Source organism: Desmodus rotundus, chromosome 3 (genome assembly GCF_022682495.2).
Source record: "Desmodus rotundus isolate HL8 chromosome 3, HLdesRot8A.1, whole genome shotgun sequence".
Classification (NCBI taxonomy): domain Eukaryota; kingdom Metazoa; phylum Chordata; class Mammalia; order Chiroptera; family Phyllostomidae; genus Desmodus; species Desmodus rotundus.
Genome location: NC_071389.1, coordinates 83,733,893 through 83,761,743, shown reverse-complemented (window position 1 = coordinate 83,761,743; position 27,851 = coordinate 83,733,893). Strand labels below are relative to the sequence as shown.

General features: G+C 38.4%; 1 protein-coding gene across 25 annotated transcripts in view; it reads right to left on the bottom strand.

The window, feature by feature from the left end:
- The window catches only part of FARS2 (phenylalanyl-tRNA synthetase 2, mitochondrial), a 537,315-nt gene that overhangs the window by 144,126 nt on the left and 365,338 nt on the right, over positions 1–27,851 (bottom strand). For 24 of the 25 annotated variants that reach the window (XM_053920339.2, XM_053920330.2, XM_053920340.2 and 21 more), the window contains one exon: positions 12,008–12,159. The exons of the other annotated variant lie outside the window; for it this stretch is intronic. In XM_053920339.2, coding sequence (XP_053776314.1) covers positions 12,008–12,159 — 152 coding nt within the window. The remainder of the gene's footprint in view (positions 1–12,007; positions 12,160–27,851) is intronic. 25 annotated transcript variants of the gene reach the window in all.

The window sequence follows — 27,851 nt, the reverse complement described above, 5'->3', positions numbered from 1 at the left end:
GCTGCTGCTGCACGGCACTGCCCAGCCTAGGCCCTGTGCGAGTCGTGGCTTTAGGTTGTGTGATGTTGGAGCCCAGAGGAACTGGCGGCAGAAAAGGGCTTGTTTCTGGCTCAGAGGACACCAGAAAAGTGAGGCCCAAGTCTGACATGGCCATCTGTGCTGTTCAGAAATTTTAATTTTTGAAGAGTTACGCAAAGAAGTCTCACCTGCAGATCTGTAAGACGACCTTACAAATCACAGGCCCATCTTTACAGATTCAACTCCAAAATCTATAATTGGGATAATGTTTGGTCACCCTATGTACAATTCTGATGTTGAATAGTGGTTTCGTAAGTCTTTTGGTTACTAAGACACATCATTAACTGTGATGGCCACTGTACAGTCAAGGCTAAGCTTCTGTGAGTATGAAGAATAAGGCAGCTGACACAGGAACTGAAAGTGGAGCTGGGTGGCAGGAGGGCAGACTCCCATTGCTGGCTCTGGACATCAAATCTGAGTGGTAGCCAGTCAAAAGAAGTGACCCTATGAACTGGGTTAACAAATTTAAAGACTCCAAACAATTTAAGGCCTTATTTATAATTGCCAGAACGATGGGGTGGGACTGCCCCTCTCTATCCCATTTATGCTAACAATTCTGTGACTTATTTTCCCCTCACAGGTTGCCCTTGGTGTACATTTTAATTTGCTTTAATCCGATCAACACTGTTGGGTTTAGGACATGGAAACATCAGGGACATGAGTTACTCTTACCTTGCATCTTGGAAAGGTAGTATTCAATATTTCCACCACAAAGAGGTACAAGGGATGCCAAGGGAAGACAGTATCCAAAGACCCCCCCATGCCCCGAAGACCACTAATGGAAAGTTAAAGAGGAAAAGGTGGTTTCATTGTGAATTTCCATGCAGGTGTGCTGTAACCCAGCCACTCACTACAGGTGCAGCTCACCCAGCGCCTGACTCTCCTGGTTGAGCTGTTGTCAAGCAGTCTCTCTGCCCCTTTCTGCTCTGGGCAGAGATGCCACTCCAGGGGTCCTACCAGGTCAGTGCTGAAGGCAATCCAAAGAGTCCTTCAGCAATTGGTGACATGCTGGGGGACGAGGCACAACGAAGTGCTGAGAAACTGAACTAATTGCATTTTCTTCTGTCTAACAATGGTGGCAAACAGGGCTGCTATGTGACAGCGATGAAATGCAACCCTCGTGGACTGCTTAAAAAAAGAAAGAAGGTAGGGAGAAACAAATATCCAGGCTAAAAATAGTTTTCTTAGAACTGCTTTCTGCACTGTCTGAACCATAACAATAAAAGTTCTTATAGTCTCGGCACCAGCACTGTAATAAAAATGAAGAAAGAGAAGCAGCCAGGAGAGCTCTAAAGCAGCCCGGCCGCCTCTAGCCTTCTCCTCGGTAGTGCATGCTATCAATTTCAAGGGGACATGACTTCTGGCAAGCCTCCCAAGATTAGCTGTGGTTGGCTTTTCATTGCTGACCAATCTTTAAGTTCAGATAACTGCACTTACTTGCCTCTGTCAAAAGAGGAACAAGACCAGGGAGTGATTTGCAAACCAGATATGTCATTCCATCTGCCACTGTCCATAGCCCTTTTCCAATGCACAATCCAAAGAACAGCCGCACAGACTACACAGCTCTGCTGACCGGCATCTATGCCAAATGCAAAAGAATTTTTTTTCTGATTAAAATTTTACTCCTTAAGTTGCAGGAAGAACATGGATCATTTCAGAATGACAGTTTTATATAAAGTCTCATTCTGCATTTCCATTATTACCAGAATGTCCCATTCATCTGTATTTGGTGTCAAATCCAACACTCCTAGCTGTATGGAGGCTATTCTTTATTTTACTAAACAAGAGAGGCTGATTGTGAAAGTTAATGTTTTTCACTCTAATAGCTAAAATATTTTTCCTGATCTTTGTGTAGTTTTCAGAGCATTTCACATATACAGGCACGTGAAATGTTTGCAGCTACTACTTAGGGATGCTATTAGTACTCTTGGTAGTATATGAAAAAAAATGGAGGCTCAGAAAGTCCCAATATCTAACATCTAGGATGTGAAAAGTCAACATTCCACTTGCAGCTTCTGACTCTGAATTCTGAGCTCTTTCCACTGCACTACATTGCCTCTGCTTCTTACGTCATAAACTACTTCCAGTCCTTGAATGAAGAAGGATCAACTTACCATCCACCAAGCATCATGTAGTGAGCCTCCTTCCATTAATACCAACATTGCGGGAAGGTAGAAGCAAGCTACTATACCACAGTTCCACCTAAGGAGTTTCCATCAAGTGAAATCGTCTAGGAAAGTTTACATGTAAATAAAGAATAAAACAGATTAATGAGCCAATAATTCGGGGCAGTTACATAGAATTCTATACATGGAGTAGACTGGTGGGGTAAGAGGAAGGCAATACTTGGGTATTTGTTCTGAAAAACTCCCCAGTGAATCCTTCTGGTTGAAAATACCCAGGCTGTGGCTTCCTGTTCTGGAAAGCAGGCTGGACTGTTTTATTAACGGTGCCAAACTGGATCAACAATGGGTTCTTGACCCAACAGTGGTCAACCCACAGACTGCCCAGCACTTCAGGAGGCCTGGTGCAAGGGCTCTGCCCAAAAGGGATGATGTTTGTCAGTCAATTAGGTTAGTTCCTTCCAGAATTTGTACTGGAATCATGGAAAGGGCTGGTCAGAAACGACTTTGGCCAATACAGAAAGAGGTAGAAATGTTCACATGGGATAAACTGAGGGAAGGGAGTGGAGGATACAGACACTGACCAGGAGGAGCAAGGAGAGGGACAAAGCCAGAGGCAAAGAGATGTAGAAGGTCTCTGGTCCTTAGACCTACCTTGGTTCCAAATAGCTTTCCAGTTCTAATTCAGGAGTCTCCTTAAATAACCCCCCCTTTCTTAAAGTGACCACCATAAGTGAATCTGTCCTGGTAAAAAACAACCTATAAACTCATAGTTCTTTTTACACAAACTCAAGTTTTCTACTAAAGAGATTTACTCACATTAATTAGAATCAGAATTAGATGCATCCCACTCATAGGTATCAGAAGGTTGTCAGACACAGAGGGCTTGTCATCCTGCCTCCTTGGTAAATCTTCCCAGACCAATCAATGGTCTCTTTCCTCTGAACCTACAGCCCTAGACATGTGCCTCTTATTTTAAGACAATGCAAGTTTACTGAGTATCAATTATGTGCAAGAAACTGTGCAGGCCGTTTATTAGGCTTAACCTTATTGTCACCTTATGCTTTCTATTGCTCTTTTGGTTTTCCTGTGTTATTTGGATCCATAAAAACTGGGATCTTGCCTCAACATTCCTGTGTTACCAATAGCCCACTATTTCCCATAAGAGAGGAACTCAAGAATCAATTGCTAAATATATTATTGGCATGCCTTTTTGCAAAAATTCAAGGAAATAAAAGAAATGATAGTGCCTGAGTCAAAAGCTACTAAGTTCAGATTAAAGAGAAAACAAAGAAATATCTATATAAACAGTAAACCTACAAACTTGTAAATTAAGGTCAGAAATCTGTACAAAATTTCTAGAAAAATATTATCTCCCGAAACTGAATGAAGAAGCAGGAGAAAGCCTGAACAGACCAATAAAAGCTGATGAAATTGAAGCAGTAATCAAAAAACTCCTGGCATGCAAAAGCCCTGGACTGGATGGTTTCACAGGAAAACTTTATAAAACTTTTAAGAAAGAGCTAACCCCTATCCTTCTCAGACTATTCCAAAAAATCCAAGAAGAGGGAAGACTCCCACACTCTTTTTATGGAGCCAGCATCATCTTAATTCCAAAACCAAATAAAGACACAACAAAGAAGGAAAAACTACAGGGCAATACTGCTGATGAACATAGATGCTAAAATCCTCAACAAAATATTGACAAACCGCATCCAGCAATACATTAAAAAGATCATACACTATGATCAAGTGGGATTCATCCCAGGGGTGCAAGGATGGTACAACATTTGCAAATCAATAAATGTAATACATCACATAAGCAAAAGGAAAGACAAAAAATCACACAATCATATCAATGGCTGTGGAAAAAGCATTTGATAAGGAACAGCACCAATTTATGATAAAAAACACTCAGCAAAGTGGGAGAAGAGGGAAGGGAGCATTCCTCAACACAATAAAGGTCATATACAAGAAGCCTACAGCCAACACCATACTCAATGGGCAAAAACTAAAAGCTTTCCCACTAAGATCAAGAACAAGACAAGGATGCCTGCTTTCACCACTTCTATTCAATACAGTATGGGAAGTCCTAGCCACAGTGATCAGATGAGACAGAGAAATAAAAGGCATTGAAGTTGGAAAGGAGGGAAAAAACTGTCACTGTTTGTAGATGAGATGATAGTGTACACAGAAAACCCTATAGACTCCACCAACAAACTACCCTGACCTACTAAGCGAATTTGGCAAAACAGCAGGGTTCAAAGTCAATACTCAGAAATCAAAGGCATTTTTATATACTAACAACAAAAGATCAGAATCAGAAATCAGGAAAAAAATCCCATATGCTATAGCAACAAGAAAAATAAAATACCTAGGAATAAACCTAACCAAGGAGGTAAAAGACCTGTACTCAGAAAACAACATAACACTGAAGAAATTAAGGAAGACACAAACAAATGGAAGCATGTACCACGTTCATGGATTGGAAGAATCAACATCATCAAAATGTCCACACTACCCAAAGCAAACTATAGATTTGATGCAATCCCTATTAAAATACCAATGACATATTTCACAGATATAGAATATTTCAAAAGTTTACATGGAACTGTAAACAATACTGAATAGCCATGGCAATTCTGAGAAAGAAGAACAAACTAAGAGGGTTCACAATACCTGATATCAAACTGTATTATGAGGCCACTGTAATCAAAAGAATATGGCATTGGCATGAGAACAGACACACAGACCAATGGAACAGAATAGAGAGCCCAGAAATAAACCCAAGTCTCTATGGTCAAATAATATTCGACAAAGGGGCAGAAACATAAAATGGAGTAAAAATAGCCTCTTCAACAAATTGTGTTGGGAGATCTGGACAGCTACATGCAAAAAAAATGAAACTTGACCATCAACTTACACCATACACAAAAATAAATTCAAGGTGGATAAAAGACTTAAATATAAGTCATGACACCATAAAAGTCCTAGAGGACACAGGCAGGAAAATCTCAGATATCCCATGCAGCAATATTTTCACTGATATGTCCCCTAGAGCAAGGGATATAAAGGAAAGAATAAACAAATGGTGCTTCATCAAAAATAAAAAGCTTCTGTACAGCTAAAGAAAACAGAATTATAATGAAAAGAGAACCAACCGTATGGGAAACATATTTGCAAATGATACCTCGGACAAGGGTCTGATGTCCAAAATATATAAAGAACTCACACAACTCCACTCTGGGAAGACAAACAATCCAATTAAAAAATGGGCAAACCACTTGTATAGACAGTTCTCCAAGAAGGACATACAGAGGGCTCAGAGACATATGAAAAGATGCTCAGCATCACTAGCCATCAGACAGATGCAAATTAAAACCACAATAAGATACCACTTCACACCAGTCAAAATGGCCATTACAAACAAATCAACAAACAAGTGTTGGAGAGGTTGTGGAGAAAAGGGAACCCTAGTGCACTGTTGGTGGCAATGCAGACTGGTGCAGCCACTGTGGAAAACAGTATGGAATTTCCTCAAAAAAAAAACCAAAAATGGAACTGCCTTTTGACCCAGCAATACCACTGCTGGGATTATATCCTAAGGTACTGAAACACCAATCCAAAAGAACCTATGCACCCCAATGTTCATAGCAGCACAATTTACAATAGCCAAGTGCTAGAAACAGCCTAGATGCCCATCAGTAAATGAGTGATCAAAAATCTGTGGTGCACTTACACAATGGAATACTACACAGCAGAAAGAAAGAAGGACCTCCTACCATTTCTGACAGCATGGATGGATCTGGACAGCATTATGCTAAGTAAAATAAGCCAGGTGGTGAAAGAGAAATACCGTATGATCTCACCTATAAGTGGAACCTAATCAACAAAACAAACAAGCAAGCAAAATACAACCAGAGACATTAAAATAAAGAACAAACTGACAATAACCAGAGAGGAGGGGGAAGAGGGATAATGGAGGATAATAGGGGAAGGGCATTAAGAAACATGTATAAAGGACACATGGACAAAGCCAAAGGAGGTAGGTTGGAGGGCGGAAGGCAGGGATGAGGGGGTGGGGGAAGGGTGTGGTGTGGTGAAAATGGAGACAACTGTACTTGAACAACAATAAAAATAAATAAATAAATAAAATAATAACTATGTTGAAAAAAAAGTCTGATGACAAGTGCATAATGCATGATTTCACTTAGATAAAACTTTAGACAATGCAAACTAATCTATAGTGACAAAAGGCAAATCAGCAAGTTTGGTATGGGGAGAGGGGAGAGGCAGGAGAGGGGCTGCAAAGGGGAAAAATGACTTTTGGGAATGATAATTACTTATTTTCTTGACTGGACTGATAGTTTCCAAGGAGTATCTATATGTGAAAATTTATAAAATTGTATACCTTAATTATGTGCACTTTATCATACCTCAGATCTCAATAAAGCTGTTGAAAAGAATACAAAAAAAAAAGTAGTCTGTCCACTTGACATATGAGGCTAATTAGACAAGGGCAGGCATATGACTAGAGTGGAACCTGTCCACCAGCTGGCCAGTGATCTTGAATCTAGTGAGAAAAGTTGAGTTGGGCCCACTGGTTTGACTTGTCAAGAGTTAGAATTAAGCAAGAGACTTGTGGTTGATCCTGAGAGGTGGAACTTGAAGATCATTTAGAATTAGCAGCTAGGCAGGGTATTTTGAACTCTGCAGGAAACGAAGGAGCAGAAACCATATGGTGGGAAGGTGGGGAGAAATAGAGTGGATGTGAGAGAGTAAAATGGAATAGAGAATAAATTGGTAGACATACCACAGAAAGAGTAATGGAGACAAAGCAAGGTCAGATGCTACCTTAGTTCCTACTCTTATGAAGCCTAGTTGGTTTGTCCAGATTTTCCTGTGCTTCATCAAGTGTGTTCCTTGGAACCACAAGGACCTCCACTGAAACACCTCCCCCTTCTGAAGTCCTTCTATTCCTCCTCCCCGCTGGTCATAACATAAAAATAATGAAGAAATATTTTTCAAAAGAAATTAAACATTTTCTGCTAAATGATACCTCAGTGGTTCTCAACAGGGCAATTTTGCCTGTCAAGGGATATTTAAAAATGTCTGGAGACATTTTTGATTGTCATGGGGGTGGGATTGGGTGTGTGCTACTGATATCCAGTGAGTAGAGGCCAGAGCTGCTGAACATCTTACAATGCACAAGACAGCACCACAGCAAAGAATTATCTGGCCCAAAATAGTACAGAGGCTGAAAAGCCCTGCCCTAGAACTAGCGGAATGACAATACAAAGCACATACTATCTTCAGTATTCAAGGGTCAAATGTCATTTGATGCTCAAGTATGGAACAAGTCGAGACTGGGAAAACATTAAAATGTCAATTGCTGTTAGAGTGTTGAGATGATGGATGATCTCTACTGTTTTTATTTTCAAAGTTTTGTGTGTTGGGTGCTATTTGACAAAGCAAAAACACATAAATACATCAAAACAAAAAGAAAGAAGAAAAGGAAAGACTGGAAGTAGGGAGGAAGGAAGGAGGAGTCACCTGAACTGCCTCACCCACACCACATCATGAAGAGTTATGACCAGGTAATGTCCACAACTCACACCCACTCAGAAGAGGGCCAGCCACACTGAGAAAGTGCCTTTTGTGGTGAAGTCACTGTTCTGAATTCTGTTAAAAATAAAGACAAATGTTCCAGTATACTTTTTTTTTGGTTTTTTTAAAAATTTTTTTGTTATACAATTACAGTTGTATGCCTTTTCTCTCCATCCCTCCACCCTACCCCAGCTCAACACCCCTCCCTCCCCACCTCCACATTCCCCCTTGATTTTGTCCATGTGTCCTTTATAGTACTTCCTGTAGTCCCCTCTCCCCACTGTCCCCTCCCCACTCCCCCCTGGCTATTGTTAGATTGTTCTTAACTTCAATGTCTCTGGTTATATTTTGTTTGCTTTTTCTTCTGTTGATTATGTTCCAGTTAAAGGTGAGATCATATGGTATTTGTCCCTCACCATCTGGCTTAGTTCAACTAGCATAATGCTTTCCAGTTCCATCCATGCTGTTGCAAAGGGTATAAGCTCCTTCTTTCTCTCTGCTGCATAGAATTCCATTGTGTAAATATACCATAGTTTTTGGATCCACTCATTTGCTGATGGGCACTTAGGTTGCTTCCAGTACTTGGCTATTGAACTCACACGACTCCACTCCAGGAAGACAAACAACCCAATTAAAAAATGGGCAAAGGACTTGAACAGACACTTCGCCAAGGAAGACCAACAGAGGGCCCAGAGACATATGAAAAGATGCTCAGCATCACTAGCCATCAGAGACATGCAAATTAAAACCACAATGAGGTACCATCTCACACCAGTCAGAGTAGCCAACATAATAAAATCCACAAACAAATGTTGGAGAGGATGCAGAGAAAAGGGAACCCTAGTACACTGTTGGTGGGAATGCAGACTGGTGAGGCCACTGTGGAAAACAGTATGGAATTTCCTCAGAAAACTAAAAATGGAACTACCCTTTGACCCAGCAATCCCGCTACTGGGATTATACCCTAAGAACCCTGAAACACCAATCCAAAAGAACTTATGCACCCCAATGTTCATAGCAGCACAATTTACAATAGCCAAGTACTGTTCCAGTATACTTATAGGCGTATTTTGGAGATATTGTGGGTATGGTTTCAGGCCACTGCAATAAAACAAATATTAAAATAAAACAAGTCACACAATTTTTTTGGTGTTCCAATGCTTATAAAAGTTATATTTATACTATATTATAGTCTGTTAAGTATGCAGTAGTATTATTTCTAAAAAACCCAATGTATACATCTCACTTAAAACTACTTCATTGCTGAAAAATGATAACTATCATCTGAGCCTTCAGAGAGTCATAAGAAAAAAAGCTGTTTACTATCTGTTCTTTAACAGCGAAGTTTCTGATGCCTGCCCTAGATCCTTCCTGAGAATCATTACTATGAGCCACTATCACTTTATAATACGTTCTTTTCCTCAATGCTGTAAGAGCAAGTTTTGTTTGTCCCTACTTTGGTTGTCAGTGACAAAGATTTGGAAAATAGTGGTTTAAACAAGATTGTTCTCTCTCACCTAAAATCCAAGGCTGAACTGACACAGAGACCCAGGCTCTACTCCACATAGCTTCCACTGCCACGGTCACACCGTGGTCCAAAATGGTTGCCAGAGTGCCAGCCAATATGTTCACATCCAGGTAGCAGGAAGGAAAAAGGACAACCTCAGCCCAACTTCTAAGGAAAGTTCTAGAAATACCACTAAACACTTCTTATAAACCATTGGCTAAACTTGCCACATAGATATACCTAGCTGAAGTGTAGACTTTTCATTGGCTGGCAAATTGCTCAGATTAAAAAAATATGTATCAAGATGATGTTATTTTTAAAACATGAGATTGGATATTGAGGGGTAATTAGCAATCTCTGCCACAGGAACCTTACTTGAGTGCTTAAGCCCTTTATTAATATAGACAGGGTAAGCATTTGGCACAGCTCCAAATAATAGGCCTTAAGTGTTTGATTAACATTTATTTAAGAGATGGTAAGATCAGTGACTGAGAAGCATTTTTTGGCTGGTTGTTTTCAAATTTCCAATCAAAAATATTGTTTCCTCTAGAAGGAATTGGACATATTCTCCTTTATCACCAGTCAGTAAGGGGTTGTGTGTGTAGACCTGAGTTAACACAGTATTCCTGTACAGTCCAGTGATTTTCTTCTCAATGGACTGTCTGCTTGCCTGGCCTGTCCCTGGGTCCACAGGACCCTGATCCTACCCCACTCGCCCTGCAATCTCTCCAATTAACATGCCCATTCCACTCACCCTCATCACTACATCCAGGGCAAAATGTCACATAGTAACCTTTAGATTCTGATAACCTCCAACCAAAAAAGGCTGCTTGTCTCGCTTTTAACAATGGTGATACAAGAGGTAGAGGTGCATCTAAGGCAATATCAGAAAGCAAGAGCTTCAGAAGTAAAAAATTAAGAATGGATTCTGAATCCTTGATTCCAGAAGGTTATCTGCACATTAAACAAGGGAAACACGTCCAAGTCACATGCTTTGGGCATGTCAGTTAATACTCAGCATAAGTCTTATTTCCCAACTTTTCCTCCTTTTCAAAAGTAATTTTCCAGACTTTCAGTATCAGCATGTAAACTGGAAATTTCTTTTTTCACATAAAAGTACAAGGCTGAATGGGTACTCTGTCACCTCAGGAACCCAGACTACCCTGCAAATTCATTCTATTTTCTCCAAAGTTAGGAGATAGACATCATCTGCAAGTTCCAAAATATATTTAAAGGCTGCCAAAAATGGCTGAAATCAAACAGAAGCCAAATGGGAGAAAGCAGAGAAGAAACACAGAGTGTCATATATCTCAACACATATTCCCAAACACACACTTCTCAGCACTGAGAGTTATAATCTGAAGTGCAAAGGCTGCATCACCAGTAAGTACTGGAAGTGGAGTTAGCAAAGGGAAATCTTCTGTTTGTAACAAGGGTAGATTTGGGGTGGGATGTAGACCTACACAAAGACTCAAGGAGATGAATGTGCCATTTTAAAGAAAAAGCTGGTTTCTTAGCAGTGGGGAAAAAGAAAGCCTTACAGTTGTGAAAACAACTAGCCTGGGTGACTACTAGTCTCTCCCTGCTGCGTGAACCCTTAGACCACACCCCTCAACCCTGTGTAAACAGCTGGTTCAGAAAATCCAATGCATTCAAACATGAGTGACAAAGGCAATCACACGCATGTCACTGACACATCAATTAAAGAGAATAAGGAAAATGACAGAGAAGTTGTAGAAAAATGTGGCCAATGAATTATACGAAGTTTCTAGCCAAATACTTTACAATGAATTTTAAAAACCAAATGAAGCAATTTCTCTATGAAGGAAAATCACAAAGCAGAGATAACTCAGAGAAAAGATAGCAAGAAAACAGGAACTGAAATGTTAGCTTCCAGAACTCACAAAAGGGGAAAAACAAAGTAGCTGAAGATAGAAATAGAATGTGCGCAAGGACACACAGTAAGGAGCAGAGTGGATAACACCTAGGATAACATTCAAAATAAAGTGGAAAACATTTAAAAGAGAGTTTTAAAACATTAGAGAGAAAATGATAGGTAGAAAAATCAGACAAAGGAGAGCTTCCTCATGCATGACAGGAATCCCTCAAGAACAGAACAATGGATCAGTACAAATCCTTAAATATAATTCAAGAAAAACGTTTCTAAAACCAAAGCAGAGTTACACCTGATTAGTCACACACACACACACACACACACACACACACACACCAGGGAGAACAAATCAACACTGAAATGGATCCTGATAAAGTTATTAAACTTTATCTTAGGATTTAGTATAATTTTGGCTTTTAGTATACGCTTAATAAATTTTCACCTAGAGACTCACAAAACAGCCTTTCTTTTACACACCCTCTTTCTGTCTCATCCCCTGTGATATGATATGTGACAAAATCACTTCCAAAAGCAATACTGAAAAACTCCAAGAACTTCAAAATGTTCTGTTTCATATACTTTCTTTACTAAGGCACGGAAAATTAAAAATGTATTTTAGAAAGATTTTCAGAAAGGATTGATATGAAAGGCTTTTCTGATAAGCTATACACGTTCACTACAAATTGAGAAGATATTTTGTCTGATATGCATTGGGTTGCGGCAAAAGTTTATTATGTTTCTATATGCCACTTGTCACATACAAGAAAAAAGGATAAAATCAGAAAGTTTTTTACTTACTCTGGATGTTCAAACTTGTCTATAAGATCAACTTTTTCCACCAGGTCTCCTCCAATTGTTCGGACTAAGTCATAGAAATCATTTTCTGTGTAATTCTCAGGGGGCAACCAGAATGAAATGTCATTTGTCACAGCAGGGTATTTGCTAAGAGGCTAACAAACAAAACAAGAGAAGAAAATACAGATTGATTTGTGAGTTAGATAAGAATATTTAAATTCTTCATGGAAAGTTACACTTGGCTAATTAGAAAATGCTAGTAAAACATTATTTCAGCACTTGAATTTTCAGGAACAAAATGAACTTAAAAGATAAGTCAATATTCAAAATTTGCAAATTCCATTATGAATGTTATAGAGTCTTATCACATTCATGTGTTACATTACCATTTGTTATATTTATATCACTATCAATGTTCAGTTTAGTATGAAGCAATTTGAATTTATCATATTTCAGTTTTTTTCCATTTTAATAGTAGAGGAGAAAAGTTCACATTTAATTAACAAGCAATTCATTAACTTCTTGTGATACTTTCAGGAAGCCATTTTAAGGGAGAAATAAAGGCTTGTCAAAATGGGTATTTCAATTAATATCCATTAATAATGTTATTATCTGTTAGTATTTCTAATTGTTAAAATAAAGAAATGGACTGATGAGCAGTCATTTAGGGAGTTATTTTTCAAACTATGCCTCTAAGGATGTGATAAACATAATGCAGCCATTTCTTCCATTTTTCCCAGTTTATTAGAGTTTACTAGTTCATTATTATATTGGATATACATTTAAAATTAAATAGTTTTAGAAGTTACTGCATTTGTTCACATGGTTAACATACATACACGTAAATATTTGAGTATATTTTTGGTCTATAAGTTACAAACAATGTTTTATTAAATGTTTCATTATATAACTATGAAGTTTGAGCAGGGATGTCCAACCCTTTGGCATCTCTGGGCCACACTGGAAGAAGTAGAGTTGTCTTGGGCCACACATTAAATACACAAACACTAATGAAAACTGATGAGCAAAAAAAGGTTTAAGTAAATTTACGATTTTGTTTTGGGCCATATTCATAGCCATCCTGGACTGCATGCAGCCCACAGGCCACAGGTTGGACACCCCTGTAAGGGAATATCTGCTAAAGCAATAAATTTGTTAGAAGGGCAAATGTGCAACTGGATTTGTATCAAGCCTGATATCACTATAAACCCTTTGGTAAATCCCTGATCAGAAAATGTATAAAAGTTTTAAAATGCCAAAAACCTCTGAAAAACCAAAAACTCAAACATAAATGATTATTCAACTTGAAATAGCAATGGTGTTGTCTAACAAATGCATCAGCTTAGAATACACATTTAAAATGAACATAATTAAGCTGCCATCCAAGTGCTCCTGACAAAACACTAGCGCTTCTGAAAAACATCCGTTTTCTCTCTTAAAGTCAAGACGCTGTGATAAATATTCCATGGGTTAATGCAGCAACTGGAGATGACAGACCTTGGTAGTTACACAAGTTGCTTTTCCTTTGGCAATACCCTTTTGTCACTCAATCGATACGGAAATTTAGAGACTAGGTAAAAGGTTGGCATTGCCAAGATTAGCATGAAATCTCCTCTCCACCTGATCAAGCTGAGGTGCCACACTTGGTGAGACAAGATGACAGATAAGGCAGCATCTGCATCAGTAACCCATTGACCTGACTAGAAAGCTGTCAGACAGAATAGAGGCCCCCAGGACATTAAAAAATATGTATTACAGTACATACAGTTTTTAAAACTATGGAGTAAGCCCCAGACTATTGTACTGCAAACCTAGTTCAAGCTAACAAACTATAACAAGTTTAAAGTAATGGTGTAACTAAAAGAATCAATCGCTTTACTAGTTAGTATGCGTCAGATGTGGGTTACCTACACTACTAGGGACTCTTGTTTTTTTTTTGAGGGGGACAATAAAATTTTGTTTTTAAAATAAGATAACTACAGACCTATGGTTCCTAAAATGTAGGCTTTCGGTGCTTAATTAAAGGTAGTGTTAAAAACTATCCAGTGGCTTCCCATTGCTCTTAGGGTAAAGTCACCAGTTCTTAAAAGGTTGTACCTCTTTCTGTTGTTCTCCAGGCTCGAAACAGCCCAGCTTATTTGGTTTCTTGAACACACATTATTTCCTGCCCTCCCTATCCAACTTCTGGTCTTCTGCTACAAACACTCATTTCTTATCCTCCCAGATCTGTTAGTCCCTTGTTATGTCACCTTATACTTCTCTTTCATTATACTCTGCGCGACTGCAATTGTTTGTGTAGTTACTTATTTAATGTATGTCTTCCCAGTATGTTACAATTTTGAAGGTGGGATGTGTATCTTTCTTCACCTCAGAATCTCTATCATCTTGCACAAACCCTGTGACACTGTAGGTTCTGAGTAAGAGTGAATCGCACAGCTGCCTTGTGTGAGCAATGGCTACATCACAATGAATCAATTCAGCTGTTCTGTCTTCTCTAACTGGACCAGCTAATGGACATATCAAGTAAATAAGGTATGGAGACTTGCCTCCACCCCTGGCTGCACTGTGATGAGAAAATAGTGACCAGGGGAAATGAGACAGAGAGGCTATAGGTGAACAGGCCAAGTGACCTGGTAGGGATTTAATATTCCACAATTATAGAATTAGAATTTTAAAACTGGAAAAGAATTGTCTACCTAAATAAAGAGGTAGACTGAGGCAAGCTCAAACTACCCGAAATTGAGTTTATTCGTGTATAGCAGGGGAACTGCAATTCACGAAACACATGCTGTAAAAAGCTACAGGCAGGTCTTGAAGGTTGGGGTGGGTTGTATTTATGGGCAAGTGTAAAGAGGGGGCATCCAGCCAGCATCCAAGCAGTAAGTTCACTGGCTTGCAGATGGGGAGAGATCCTTCCTGGATTTTCAGTGGCTGGAGATCAGTCACGGTCTTCTGGAAATCAGGCATCTACTGGAAATCGGTCTCTCAGTTCTTAAGTTCTGAGGGTCCATGCATGAGAGTCTCCATCCATTTCATATTCTCCAGTTCCATTTTAGATTGAAATCCTTTCACAGACCTTAAAGAGCATTTAATATTGTTTGGGTTTTCTCTTTTCTTTTCTTGATCTAGACAGAGGCATGTCTATTTTATTTTGTATGTTACGCACTGTTGAGTCAGCTCTGACTCCTGGTGACCCTATGAACGAGTGATGTCCATAATGTCCTGTCCTCAGCCGCCCTGGTAGCTCCTGTGGCCTCAAGCCTATGGCTTCTTTTATGGAGTCAGTCCACCTCATATTTGGTCTTCCTCTTTTCCTGCTGCCTTCTATTTTTTTCCCCACCATTATTGTAGTTTTAGCAAATAACCACCTACTGATGAGTTTTTTTAAGATCCTCTCTATACTTCTTATTTGTTTGTTTTTAAAGAATAGAAAAGGGGATCAAAGGTTTTTACTACAGATATAGTAGAAACTTTCGAAGTCACAAGTGAATACTATGACCTACTTAATAATAATAAATTTGATAACTTGGATTAAATGGATAATTTTCACTCAAGACAGAAAACTTAAACCAATGACTGTACCAAACTGAATTATCAGTCAAATCTTACAAGAAAAGTGTTCAACTAAGATGATTCATAGCATCACTTTATCAAATATTTAAGGTTAAGGTAGTTGCTTTAGTAACATAAATTGTTTCGTGAAAACTTAAAAGGAGGAAAACCCAACTAATTTCAGGAGGCTACTATGTAAACTTTAAGTCAAAGCTAGACAAGCATAGAATAATTTATAAAAAAAATTGTAGACCAATTTCACCTTCCAAACTACATGAAGAAACCTGAATGTAACTTCAGCAAATACAATTCAAGAGCGTATTAGCAAAATACTACACAGTGACCAAGTAAGGTTTCTCCAAAATAATGGGAATTATTTAAAACCAAAACAACCTACTAGTCAACAAACAGTATGAAAAAAAATCATATGATTTTTCATAGACAAGGAGCATTTGATAAATATAATACTTATTATAAGAAAAATTTTTTTGGCAAAATACGAATAAAAAGGCAACATTCTTAACCTAACAAGATATTTAGTAAAAACCGACAGCAAACATATTTAATGCTAAATATTTTTTAGGAGCATTCCAAATAAGGTTAAGAGTAAGATAAGAAATCCACACTCATCCTTGCTCTGACTCATTACAAATCCTAAGCAAGGTAATAAGCAGGAAAAGCTATGAACTAAATGAACTGGAATAAAACAGGCAAAATTCGTGATCCTAAATTTAAATCTTTCTTACTGTTTAATCTCTGCTTTTAGTTTTATCTGAAAATGGAGGTATTATTATATCTACCTCATATAATAATTACTTTTTCATATGTTCTTATATTATACACACAATGCATAAGATTTAAAGTGAATGAAATGGAGATGCATTTATCACCATGGCTAAAATTCAAAAGCATGTTGATTTTTTCAAAACATAAATTTTAATGATGTATGCAGGGTGGTATTTATATAAAGTTAAAAAACAGAATAATGATCATTTATCTGTGTAAATTATATTAAAATAGATGTGGGAAGGCTACATATACTGGACTTTAGAACAATGATTACCTCCGGGGAAGGAGGAAAAAGTATTCAAGAAGGGCATAAAAGAAATTTCAGCTTTATCTTTAAGATACCAAAGAGTTCAGGTTCAACTTTGATTTGTGCAGCTAATGCACTGAGTGACTTCTGCATGCTGGAGCAGTTGGTTGCATTTGGGCAAAGGTGGGGTACTGTACACCCCAGAGAGGAAGGTCAGCCCAACTTACACTTTATTCCCTTTCTGCTGATTGAGGGCAAACATCCTTGTAACTCTCCCTTCTTATTGGAGGGTAGCAAACTATGCTACTTTGGGACAAGGATTATTTTGAACTAAAGACAATTGAGAAGCTGATATACGAAAAGATCTCAGCCCTTCCCTGATTTGCCTAAGAGCAGGACATACATTTGCAAAGGTATCCCAACTCCCCTCTCTAGCTACCAAGGATGGGGGTTAATCATGAGAGACAACTCTAGACTCTTTTATGAGCCCAGAGAGAGCACCAGAGGAATCTACATAACAAACTTTACTAACTAGTTCTTATCTTCAACAAGTTTTATATATTTACCTTTCTACAATTTGCCTCCTCTATAGAATCAAACTACTTTTCCTTTGTCTTACCACTTCTCTAAACATTTATTGTTCTTTTTCTAAGTTGCTATATAAGCCCAAGTTTATAAGCCCATGAGTAAATCAAATGTTTGAGTTGCTCATGTCTGGATACTCCTATGTGTCACATGTATAATGCACATGTTAGTAAACTTGTTTTTCTCTTAATCTATCTTGTTACGGAGCCCCAGCAGAGACCTAGTAGGGGGAAAAGGACTTTTTTCTCTCCTATATTATCCTTACATTTATTGCATTGTGACTACCTCTAATGGTCTTGGAATAAAATTTTGTTAGGTTGGGCTAATCCTAGGGGTCTATACACGTATTTCAGAGTTTGCTCATCTTTATCTCCAATCTCTCCCACTTACTGACATTTCCAACCCAAGAACTGTTTTCTTCCCTGTTGAGGGTTGGGGTAATCCTGGAGTTATGTGCTTCCCTGATCTCAGGCCTACCCCATGCCCCACAACTGCACTAAGAGCCCCTTTTAGGCTCATTTCTCTGTCACTGTGTCCTCCAGGGCCAGCACTGATGTCTGACTCGTCCGTGCAGCCCTGCAGCAGCACAGTGCCTGGCTAAAAAATACCAGTTGAAATGTTGTTGAACTGACCACTATAGGGTCTGTGTCCACATTTTCCAAGTTTTCCAGGAAAGTTTGGATTTTTAAAAATCAATAATTATGTTTCCAAAAAGGACAAATCTCCATGTTATCTAGGTCACATAAATTTGATTTTCAAAGATGTTGTTATTCTTCCCCTTTCCTTTTCATTGAATCCGCTTTGTTCACTAAGTTTTGCTCCCATGTCCCTTTACTCTCCCCACCCTGGGCTTCCCCTCCTTCCCTTTGAAAGGCTCACACAACCCTACACACCTGAGTCTCCTGACTTGCAGGTAAGACAGGTGGCAATTTAAGTGCAAGAGTCCAGTTACTTAACAATGTCTTATTTAATTGGTTTTATTTTGGGTTTTTTTTTTTCCAGATTATTTAGGTAGAAGAATAACTCATTTATTTAGGGTCTTCTTACTTAAAAAAAAAAAAAAAAAGCATTTAAGACTATAAAGTTTCCTTTACCTACCTCTTTAGATATATTGCACAAGCTTATTCTTTCCATAAATTTTCTTTCTCATATTCTATTTGATTGAGCAATATTTTAAAATATTATAATATTTTCCCTCTTCAGTTTAAAAAACTCTAAGTTCTATTTCTATTCTTTAACACAGACACACCTAGATGAACTGTCCTAAAGCCTAAATTTACTTAGGGTCTCTATTCAGCTCCTAAATAAGACAGGAACCTTAGTTTCATTTTACGGACACTATACCTAACAATTAGAGTTTTATCTTTTAAAAAGCACACACACAATAATGTTATCTAAGACAACAGTTAATTTTAAGTTAAAATTGTTTTCTAATTCTGTATTTCTTATTTTTATCCCACCTGTTTATCGGGAGACTACTCTTTATGGAAGGTCTACACAACTTGTACCGGCTTACATAACAGCATTTAAAGTCAGAGGTAGTCCCTCCCTTGGGGACAGAGAGCAGATCTGTTTCTCCACCAGGATAATAAAGATAATGTCTTCCTCACGGCTTTCTAACAACCTCTTTCAAAGATTGGTTAAGAAAACAAGCCAACACACAAATGAACAAACAAAATATTGAGGGGTTCCTAAACTCCAGGGTTTTCAGCTGTGCTCTAAGCCCAGCATGTGAGCCAGTGTTCACCAGAGCTGCTCCACATCACCCCTATGGGGTTTGGGGGGTTAAGAGAACATCAGAAACAGGAAACGCATGCTGCCTCTGTGTTGTGAGTAATAAAGTCCTTTGTCTCTGACCTAGGAGTCTCGTGTCATTCTGCCAGCAGTCATGAATCTGTGGCAGGCCACCTTGTTAACTTGAAAGTATGATGAAATTTTAGACCTGTAACAGGTTCTGACACAGCCTTCCTTCTCACTTTTGTTCTTGCAGATGAATATCCTTTAATAGTTTTTTCAGTGACAGCGTGTGGGAAGCAAACCTCTCTCATATTTATATGTCTGAAACCCTCACACAAATAATTTGGCAGGGCACAAAACTGTAGGTTTATAGTTGTCTGCCCCAAGCACTTTAAAAATATTTTTCTGCACTTATTAGTAATGATGGCAAGTCTGTTGTCAGTCAGTGCTGTTTCTTCCTAGGGTACCTGTCTTTTCTTCCTAGCAGTTTTAAAGAGTGTTATCTTTATCCTTGAGGCTCTGCACTTTGATTCTGATTATGCCAAGCCTGTGTTTATCTTTCTTTATTCTGCTCAGTATTCAGAGTGTGCTTTTTCCATCAGAGGGTTCAAGTCTTGGCCCAAATCAGAAAAATTCCAGCCATTAGTTCACTGTGATTCCTTTCATCGTCTTCTTAAACTGCAATAATACGTATTGCAAAGCCTCTTGATCTATCTTCCATTTTTCCTAACCGATCTGTTTTAGGTTTTTAACCTGTATGTATTTGTGCTGTATTCTGGGTGAATTCTTCAATTAACAGCTTCTTATTTACTAATTCTCCCTTTAACTGAGTCTAGTCTCATCTGTTTTTTTTTCTTTTCAATAAATCTATTACTCATTTCTAAGATTTCTAATTTTTTCATATCTAATTACACTTTATTCTTACCTGTCTTTGCCCCTTATTCAGAATTTGCTATTCTTCTTATTTTTTTCTTTTAATGGTTATTATTCCTACATCAACCTCTTTGAGGGCATTATAAACTTTTTAAAAAGAATGCCTTCTGATTTTGCTTTAACCTCCAGTGAATTCACATTCTGATTGTTGACCTGGTTGTCTGACACTAAGGTCCGAGTTCTTCATGGGCTCTGGAATATGCGTATGCAGGCCCACTTGTGTGGGAGATAACTGCTAATGTTGACTCACTAACCACCCCTCCTTGGTTAGAGGTTTTTGCAGTTCCTCTGCTTGTATTCATAACTCAAGAACCAAGTTGGTAGTGTTGTCTGGGTTCCTGCCCAATGGTGATACTGATGATGAAGCAATAGAGGTGATTTATCTCACTTTCTGATAAGAGGTCAACCTCTGCCACCGTCCTGCTCTCTTCCTAGGATCAAAGCTTCCTAAGCCAGAGGTCACAGCAGGCAGCAATTTGCAGGAGTTACTACTGCCTCCCTTGTAGAGCAGGGGAGCAAGGCCACCACTAATTCTGATTTTCAAGCAGAGCACGTGCTCTGGCCCCGCACATTGTGCAGAGCCCTTTCAGTCCTGACACTCCACCAAGCTAAACCACCGGTTTCTTCTCCCTACTTATGATTCTGGAGCCCAGAGCATCTGTCTTCAGTCTCATTCTATGCTCTGTGTTTGTGTCTTGTCCACAGATATACATCATTTAGGGAGAGAAGAAGAAGGCATGGTTCTGACTTTTTCATGTTCTCTTTTTAGATTTTTATCTACCACTGCTGTGTGTTTGGAACAGGTGAAGAACAGCTTACAAAGCAACACCAACTTGACTCTCCATATTTCCTTACATACTGGTCCTTAACTTTGTGGGGGAGGGGACACAGACCTCTCTGAGAATATGATGGAAGATTCAAATCCTTGTTCCAGAAAAGTACATATTCTTACAAACACAAAATTTTGCATAGAACTTCTAAGACTCACAAACCCAGTAAAAGTCATTCAAGGAGTCAGAATAAGGATCCCCATCTTTAACCCATATTCAAAATCGTGTCATGAGTTCAAATACAGACAATTGAGATTATTGTAATAAGGGAGCTAAAAAATACCAAAATCATTCTTTACTAACATAAGATATATACATGCATGTTTGTATACTTTGTATCCATATTAGAAATGTATACTGGTGTCCTTATAAAAAAGGGAAATTTGGTCAGAGGAATGGAGGTGTGAGAGATCCCCTTGGTCTCTCCCCCTGAAATTTCAATGAATTGATCATGTATAACTCAGCAAAAGATTCCCTGCTCAACACATTGGCATGCCTGAGAGATGAACGTATTGAAGCACCTAAAGAAGGGAACAAACAGAGAAGGTGAGAAAGGAGGCCACAGATGCAGCCCCACAGCCTGAAGTTCTCGGTGGGGTCGGCTTGGAGGGGAAGAACCTGGTTGTAGCTGGCGCTTCCTTTGACTAGACTGGAGGAGCAGAGAGTCTTAATGGGCACTCCTGCAGGAAGAGAGAGGTGGGAAGTGTGGCTGAGCCATCTGAGAGGCCTGGGCAAGGACACAGCACAGGGGCTCTGTCACCACCGTTGGCTGTCAGGCGATTAGTGTTCCAAACATGGGCAAGGACACAACACAGGGGCTCTGCCACCACCGTTGGCTGTCAGGTGATTAGTGTTCCAAACAAAGAAATGGAGCCACAGGGCCCTGATACCTTTTAGATTCCCAAAACTCACCTTCTGTAGCCCTTGGTATTGGGTTTTGGAGCACATTATTGGAAAACCCCAGAACTACTGCGTCAGAATCACTATTTCCCTCTGTGACTGATCCCCAATTGGGGCATGTGGGTGGGGACTCCATGGAGATCTGAGTTTGCCTTACTGAGAGGGCAAAACAAACCCCACCCACGAACATCACCGCTATATGTGGCTATACTGACATTGACAACAGAGGCAGAGGTCAGGCTTGGGATTTCACAGAGTTTAAAAAACTGTGATTCAGCATCATCTACTGGATGATAGTAGAAAGACCTCTTCATAGAAATCTGCCAGTGAAGTACAATTAATACATAGATGCCTAGACCAAGAAGGATCCTATCAAATACCATGAACAAGCAAGGGAGTGAGGCCGCTCAGAAAGATAATGAAAATCTCCAGAAAGCAAACTGGAACATATGGAAATACATGATATAAATGACAGAGAATTCAGAATTGCAGTTCTGAAAACACTCAGTGAGATGCAAGAAAATACAGACAGGAAATTCGATGCAACTGAAAAAAATTAATGAACAAAAAGAAAACTTTAGCAAAGAGACTGAAACTTTAAAAAGGAATTGAAGAGAAATCCTGGAGATAAAGCATACAATACAGGAAGTCAGGAATGAGCTACTGAGCACAGGAAAAAGAGCCAACAAGATGGAGGAAAGAATTAGTGATATCAAAGATTGGAACCTAGAAATGATGCAGAGGGAAGACGACAGAGACCTGAGCATTAAAAAAAGAAAAAAATGAAAGAGCTTTATGAGAACTGGCTCTACCAGAAAAAGCAAAGTAAAAATTATAAATATACCAGAAGAAGAGAAGGAGAAGGGAACGGAGAGTCCATTCAAACAAACAGTGGATGAGAACTTCCCAAACTTATGAAAATAACTAGATTCTTGAATCCAAGAAACAAAGAGAAAACCTAGTTACTTTAATCCAAGAAGCTCTCTTGAAGGCACATTGTATTAAAACTGTCAAAAATTAATGACAAAGAAAAAACTCTCAAAGCAGCCAGGAAAAAAAAAATGATCTACAAAGGAAAGCCCATAGGTTATCATCAGACTTCTCAGCAGAATCTCTACAAGCCAGAAGAGAGTGGAAACAATATTCAACATACTGAAAGAGAGAAACGGCCAGCCAAGAATAACATATCCTTAAAATATGGAGAAATAAGGACCTTTCCAGATATACAGAAGCTTAGGGAATTTATTACTAGAAAATCTCAACTGCAGGAAATACTCAAGAGGTTAATTCTACCTGAAACAAAGAGAAAAAGGTCAAAACACTACACGTAAGATCATAAAAAAAAAATTTACAGCATAAGCAGGGATAATTTGTGACAACAAAAACAGAAAAGGTGAAGGGGCAAAGGTCTGAACTGGCAAAGGAAGATGGAAATTAGATGCACTCAGAAGAAAAAGAAAACTACTGCATATATGGAACTTTCTTTTTCATAATCCTAATGGCAACCACAGACAGACAGACACACACACACACACACAAACCCCAAAACTGAGACACATAGCTTAAAAAAGAGGAAACAGAGGCAAGAAGCATGGAATACCATCAAACAAAATCAAGAGACAGAAACACCAAGTAAAAAAACAAATGGAGGCAGAGAGCTACCAGAAAACAAAGGATAAAATGGCTATAGGAAATCTTTACACATTAATAATCACCGTAAATGTAAATTCACCAATAAAGAGGCACAGAGTAGCAGATTGGATCAAAAAACAAAACCCAACTATACACTGCCTTCAAGAGACACATTTAGCTGAAAAGACAAAGGTAGATTCAAAGTGAAAGGATGGAAAATGACCCTCCAAACAAACAACATCCACAGAAAAGCAAGTGTAGCCATACTTATATCTGACAAAATAGATTTCAAGATAGCAAAGGTAACAAGGGACAAAGATGGACATTTTATAGTGATAAAGGAGACACTACATCAATAAGACGTAATACTTCCTAATATATATGCACCCAATTAGGAAGCACTGAAATACATAAAGCAATTACTCACAAAACTAAAGGGAGAAACAGGCTGAAACACTATCATTGTTGGGGACCTTAAGACTCCACTGACAACTGTAGATAGACCCAAACAGAAAATCAATAAAGAAATATCAGCCTTAAATTACACGTTAGACCAAATGGACATAAGTGACATATACAGAGCCTTTCATCCCAGAACATCAGATTACACATTCTTTTCCAACACACGTCATCATTTGCAAGGATAGAATGCTGAATCACAAACCAGCCTCAACAAATTCAAGGAGACTGAAATTATACCAAGCATATTCTCTGACCACAATGCCTTGAAATTATAAATCAACTGCAAAAAGGAAGTAAAGAAACCCACAAATATATGGAGGGTAAATGACATACTACTAAAAAATGACTGGGTCAAAGAAGAAATAAAAGGTGAGATCAAAAGATATATAGAAATAAATGAGAATGATGACACACCATATCAAAACTTCTGGGATTCAGTGAGGCAGTAATAAATGGGAAGTTTATATCATTATGGGCCTATCTAAAGAAACAAGTGAAATCCCAAGTAAATAACCTAATGTTATATTTTAAAGCTCCAGAAAAAGAATAAAAGCAACCCAAAGTAAGTAGAAGAAATGAAAAAATAAAAATTAGAGCAGAATTGAATGAAATAGAGAACAAAAGGACTATACAAAAAATTAATACACCAAAGATCTGGTTCATTGAAAAGATTGATAAAATTGACAAACCCCTGGCTCAATTCACTAAGGAAAACAGAGAAAAGACTCATGTAAAACAAAATCAGAAATGAAAGAGAAGTAGCACAGACATCACAGAGATACAAAGGATCATACCAGAATACTATGAAAGACTATATGCCACCAAGTTCAATAACCTAGAATAAACAGGTAAGTTCCTAGAAATATATAATCTTCCTAGACTAAACCACAAAGAATTAAAAAATCTAAATAGACCTATCAGCAGTGAGGAAATTGAAGCAACCATGAAAAACCTCCCCAAACCTAAAAGTCCAGGACCAGACAACTTCACCAGTAAATCCTACCAAACATTCAAATAAGACTTAAAACCTATCCGTCTCAAATTCTTCCAAAAAAACTGAAGAGGCAAACCTTCCTAATTCATTTTATAAGAGCAACATAACTCTAATACCAAAATCTGGCAAGAATAACACACAAAAAAGAAAATTACAGACCAATATCTCTAATGAATACATATGCAAAAATCCTAAACAAAACACTAGCAAATTAAATACAATAACACATTAACAAAATACATCATGGTCAAGTGGGGTTTATTCCAGGAGCACAAGGATGATTCAACATACACAAATCAATCAATGCATTATACCATGTTAACAAAAGAAAGACTAAAAATCATATGCTCTTATCAATAGATGCAGGAAAGGCATCTAATGAAATTCAACATCCACTTATGATTAAAAGCCTCAATAAAATGGGAATAGAAGGAAGGTACCTCGACATAATAAAGTCCATATATGACAAACCCTCAGTCAATATAATACTCAATGGTGAAAAACTGAAAGCTTTTCCTTTAAAATCAGGAACGAGACAAGGATGCCCACTTTCACCACTATTATTCAACGTAGTTTTGGAAGTCCTAGCCAGAGGAATAAGGCAAGAGAAGTAAATAAAGTCATCCAAATTTGGAAGGAAGAAGTAAAAGTGTCACTCTTTGTAAATGACATGACTGTGTACACAGAAAACCCAAAAGGCCCCACCAAAAAAATATTAGAAACAATAAACAAATACAGTAAAGTCACAGGATACAAAATCAATGTACAAAAATCCACTGCTTTTCATGTATACAACAAAACTTCTGAGAAAGTGGGGGAAAAAACCCCATTCCTTTTGCAATTGCAAACAAAAGAATAAACTACCTAGGAATAAACTTAGCAAAAGATGTGAAAGACCTATATACTGAAAACTACAAAGTATTATTAAAAGAGACTGAAAAAGGTACAATGAAATGTAAAGATATTCCATATTCATGAATTGGAAGAATCAACACAGTTAAAATGGCCATATTACCCAAAGCAATATACAGATTTAATGCAATTCCCATCAAAGTCCCAATGTCATTTAGTAATGAAATAGAACAAAAAAAATCATTAGATTTGCATGAAACCACGAAAGACCCTGCATAGCCAAAGCAATTCTGGGGAAAAAAAAAAAAAAAGAACGAAGCCAAAGGTATCACACTATCTGACTTCAAATTATACTACACAGCTACAATAATCAGAATGACAAGGTTTTGCCAGGAAAACACACACAGAGACCAATGGAACAGAACTGAGAGTCCTGATATAAGATCACATGTACATGGATAGACAGTATTTGACAAAGGAGCCAGAAAAACACAATGGAGAAAAGAAAGCCTCTTCAATATATGGTGCTGGGAAAGCTGGAAAGTCACATGCAAAAGAATGAAACTAGATTACAGTTTGTCCCCCTGTACAAAAATTAATTCAAAATGAACCAAAAACCTAAATATAAGATCTGAAACAATAAATTACATAGAAGAAAACATAGGTACTAAACTTACGGACCTTGCTTATGGAGAACATTTTATGAATTTGACCCCAAAGTTAAGGGAAGTAAAGGCAAAAATAAATAAATGAATGAGACTATGTGAAATTAAAAAGCTTCTGAACAGCAAAGGAAACCCACAATAAAACAAAAAGGCAACTGACCAAACTTGCAAACAACAGCTCAAATGAAGGTTTAATACCCAAAATATATAAAGAACTCGTAAAACTCAACATCAAACAAATAATCCAATTGAAAAAACAGGCAGAGCATCTGAATAGACACTCTCCCAAGAAGACACAGAAACAGTGAACAGATATATGAAAAGATGTTCAGCCTGACTAGCTATTAGGGAGATGTAAATCAAAACTACCATGAGATCCCACCTCACACCTGTGAGAATGGCTTTTATCAATAAGACAAGTAATCACAAGTGTTGAAGTTGTGGAGAAAATGGAACCCTCATTCACTGCTGGTGGGAATGTAAACTGGTGCAGTCACTATGGAAAACAGTACAGACGCTCCTCAAAAAATTAACAATAGAGTTACCATGTGACCCAGCAATCCCTCTCCTGGGTGTCTACCCAAAAAACTTGAAAACATGTATTCGCAAAGATATATACACCCCTATGTTCACTGCAGCATTATTCACAGTGGCCAAGACACAAAGACAGCCAAAGCGTCCTTTGATAGAGGACTGGATAAGGAAGATGTGGTACACATGTACAGTGGAATACTGCTCAGACATGAGAAGAGATGAAATTCTGCCACTTGCAACAACACTGATGGACCTTGAGAATATTAAGCTAAGTGAAATAAGTCAGAAAAAGCTAAGAGCCATGATTTCACTCGTATGCGGGATATAAGACTGTAACTGGCGGACATAGACAGCAATGCGGTGGTTGCCTGAGGGAAGGGATTGGGGGGCGTGGGAAGGGTGAAGGGGAGCCTATTACATGGTGATGGAAGGTGGTTTGACTGGAGGTGGTGGGTATATAATGCAATGTACAGATCTAGTGTCATAGAAATGTACACTTGAGACCTATATGATCCTATTAGCCAATGTCACCCCAATAAATTTAATAAAAACTAGTTTCTTAAAGGGAGGGATTTGGAAACAGAAACATACACACAGGGAAGAAAGCCACACGAGGATGCTTCTACAAGAAAAGGAATACTGAGGACTGTCAGCAAACCACCAAAAACTAGGAGAGACCTTGACCAGATTCTTCCTCACACCACATGATTCCTCAGAAGAAATCAACCAAGCTGGCACCTTGACCATGGACTTCCAGCTTCCAGGATTGCGACAAGAGAGTCTATTCAGACCCTAGTCTGTGGTACCTTGTCAGGGAAGCTCCAGGAAACCAACACAGCCCCTTTTGTTCCTTTTCTGGTGTGTGGGAGGAAGACAATGGGGAGTGGGCACCTGTGGCTACTCTTTTGACAGTTTGTATAAGTGACAAACTGTCTACATCTCAAGGAAGTTCACTGTATCTTTCTCTCTCTCTCTCTCTCTTTTTTTACTGTTGTTCAGTTCACTGTATCTTTACCAGCCAAATCAGTCAGGCCTGGGCCTCGGCCTTCCCTGGTATGTGCGCATGCCTGAGGTACAGTCACTCACCTCACAGCTTCTTCTTCTATAACATGGAGATACTGCCTATGTCAGCAAA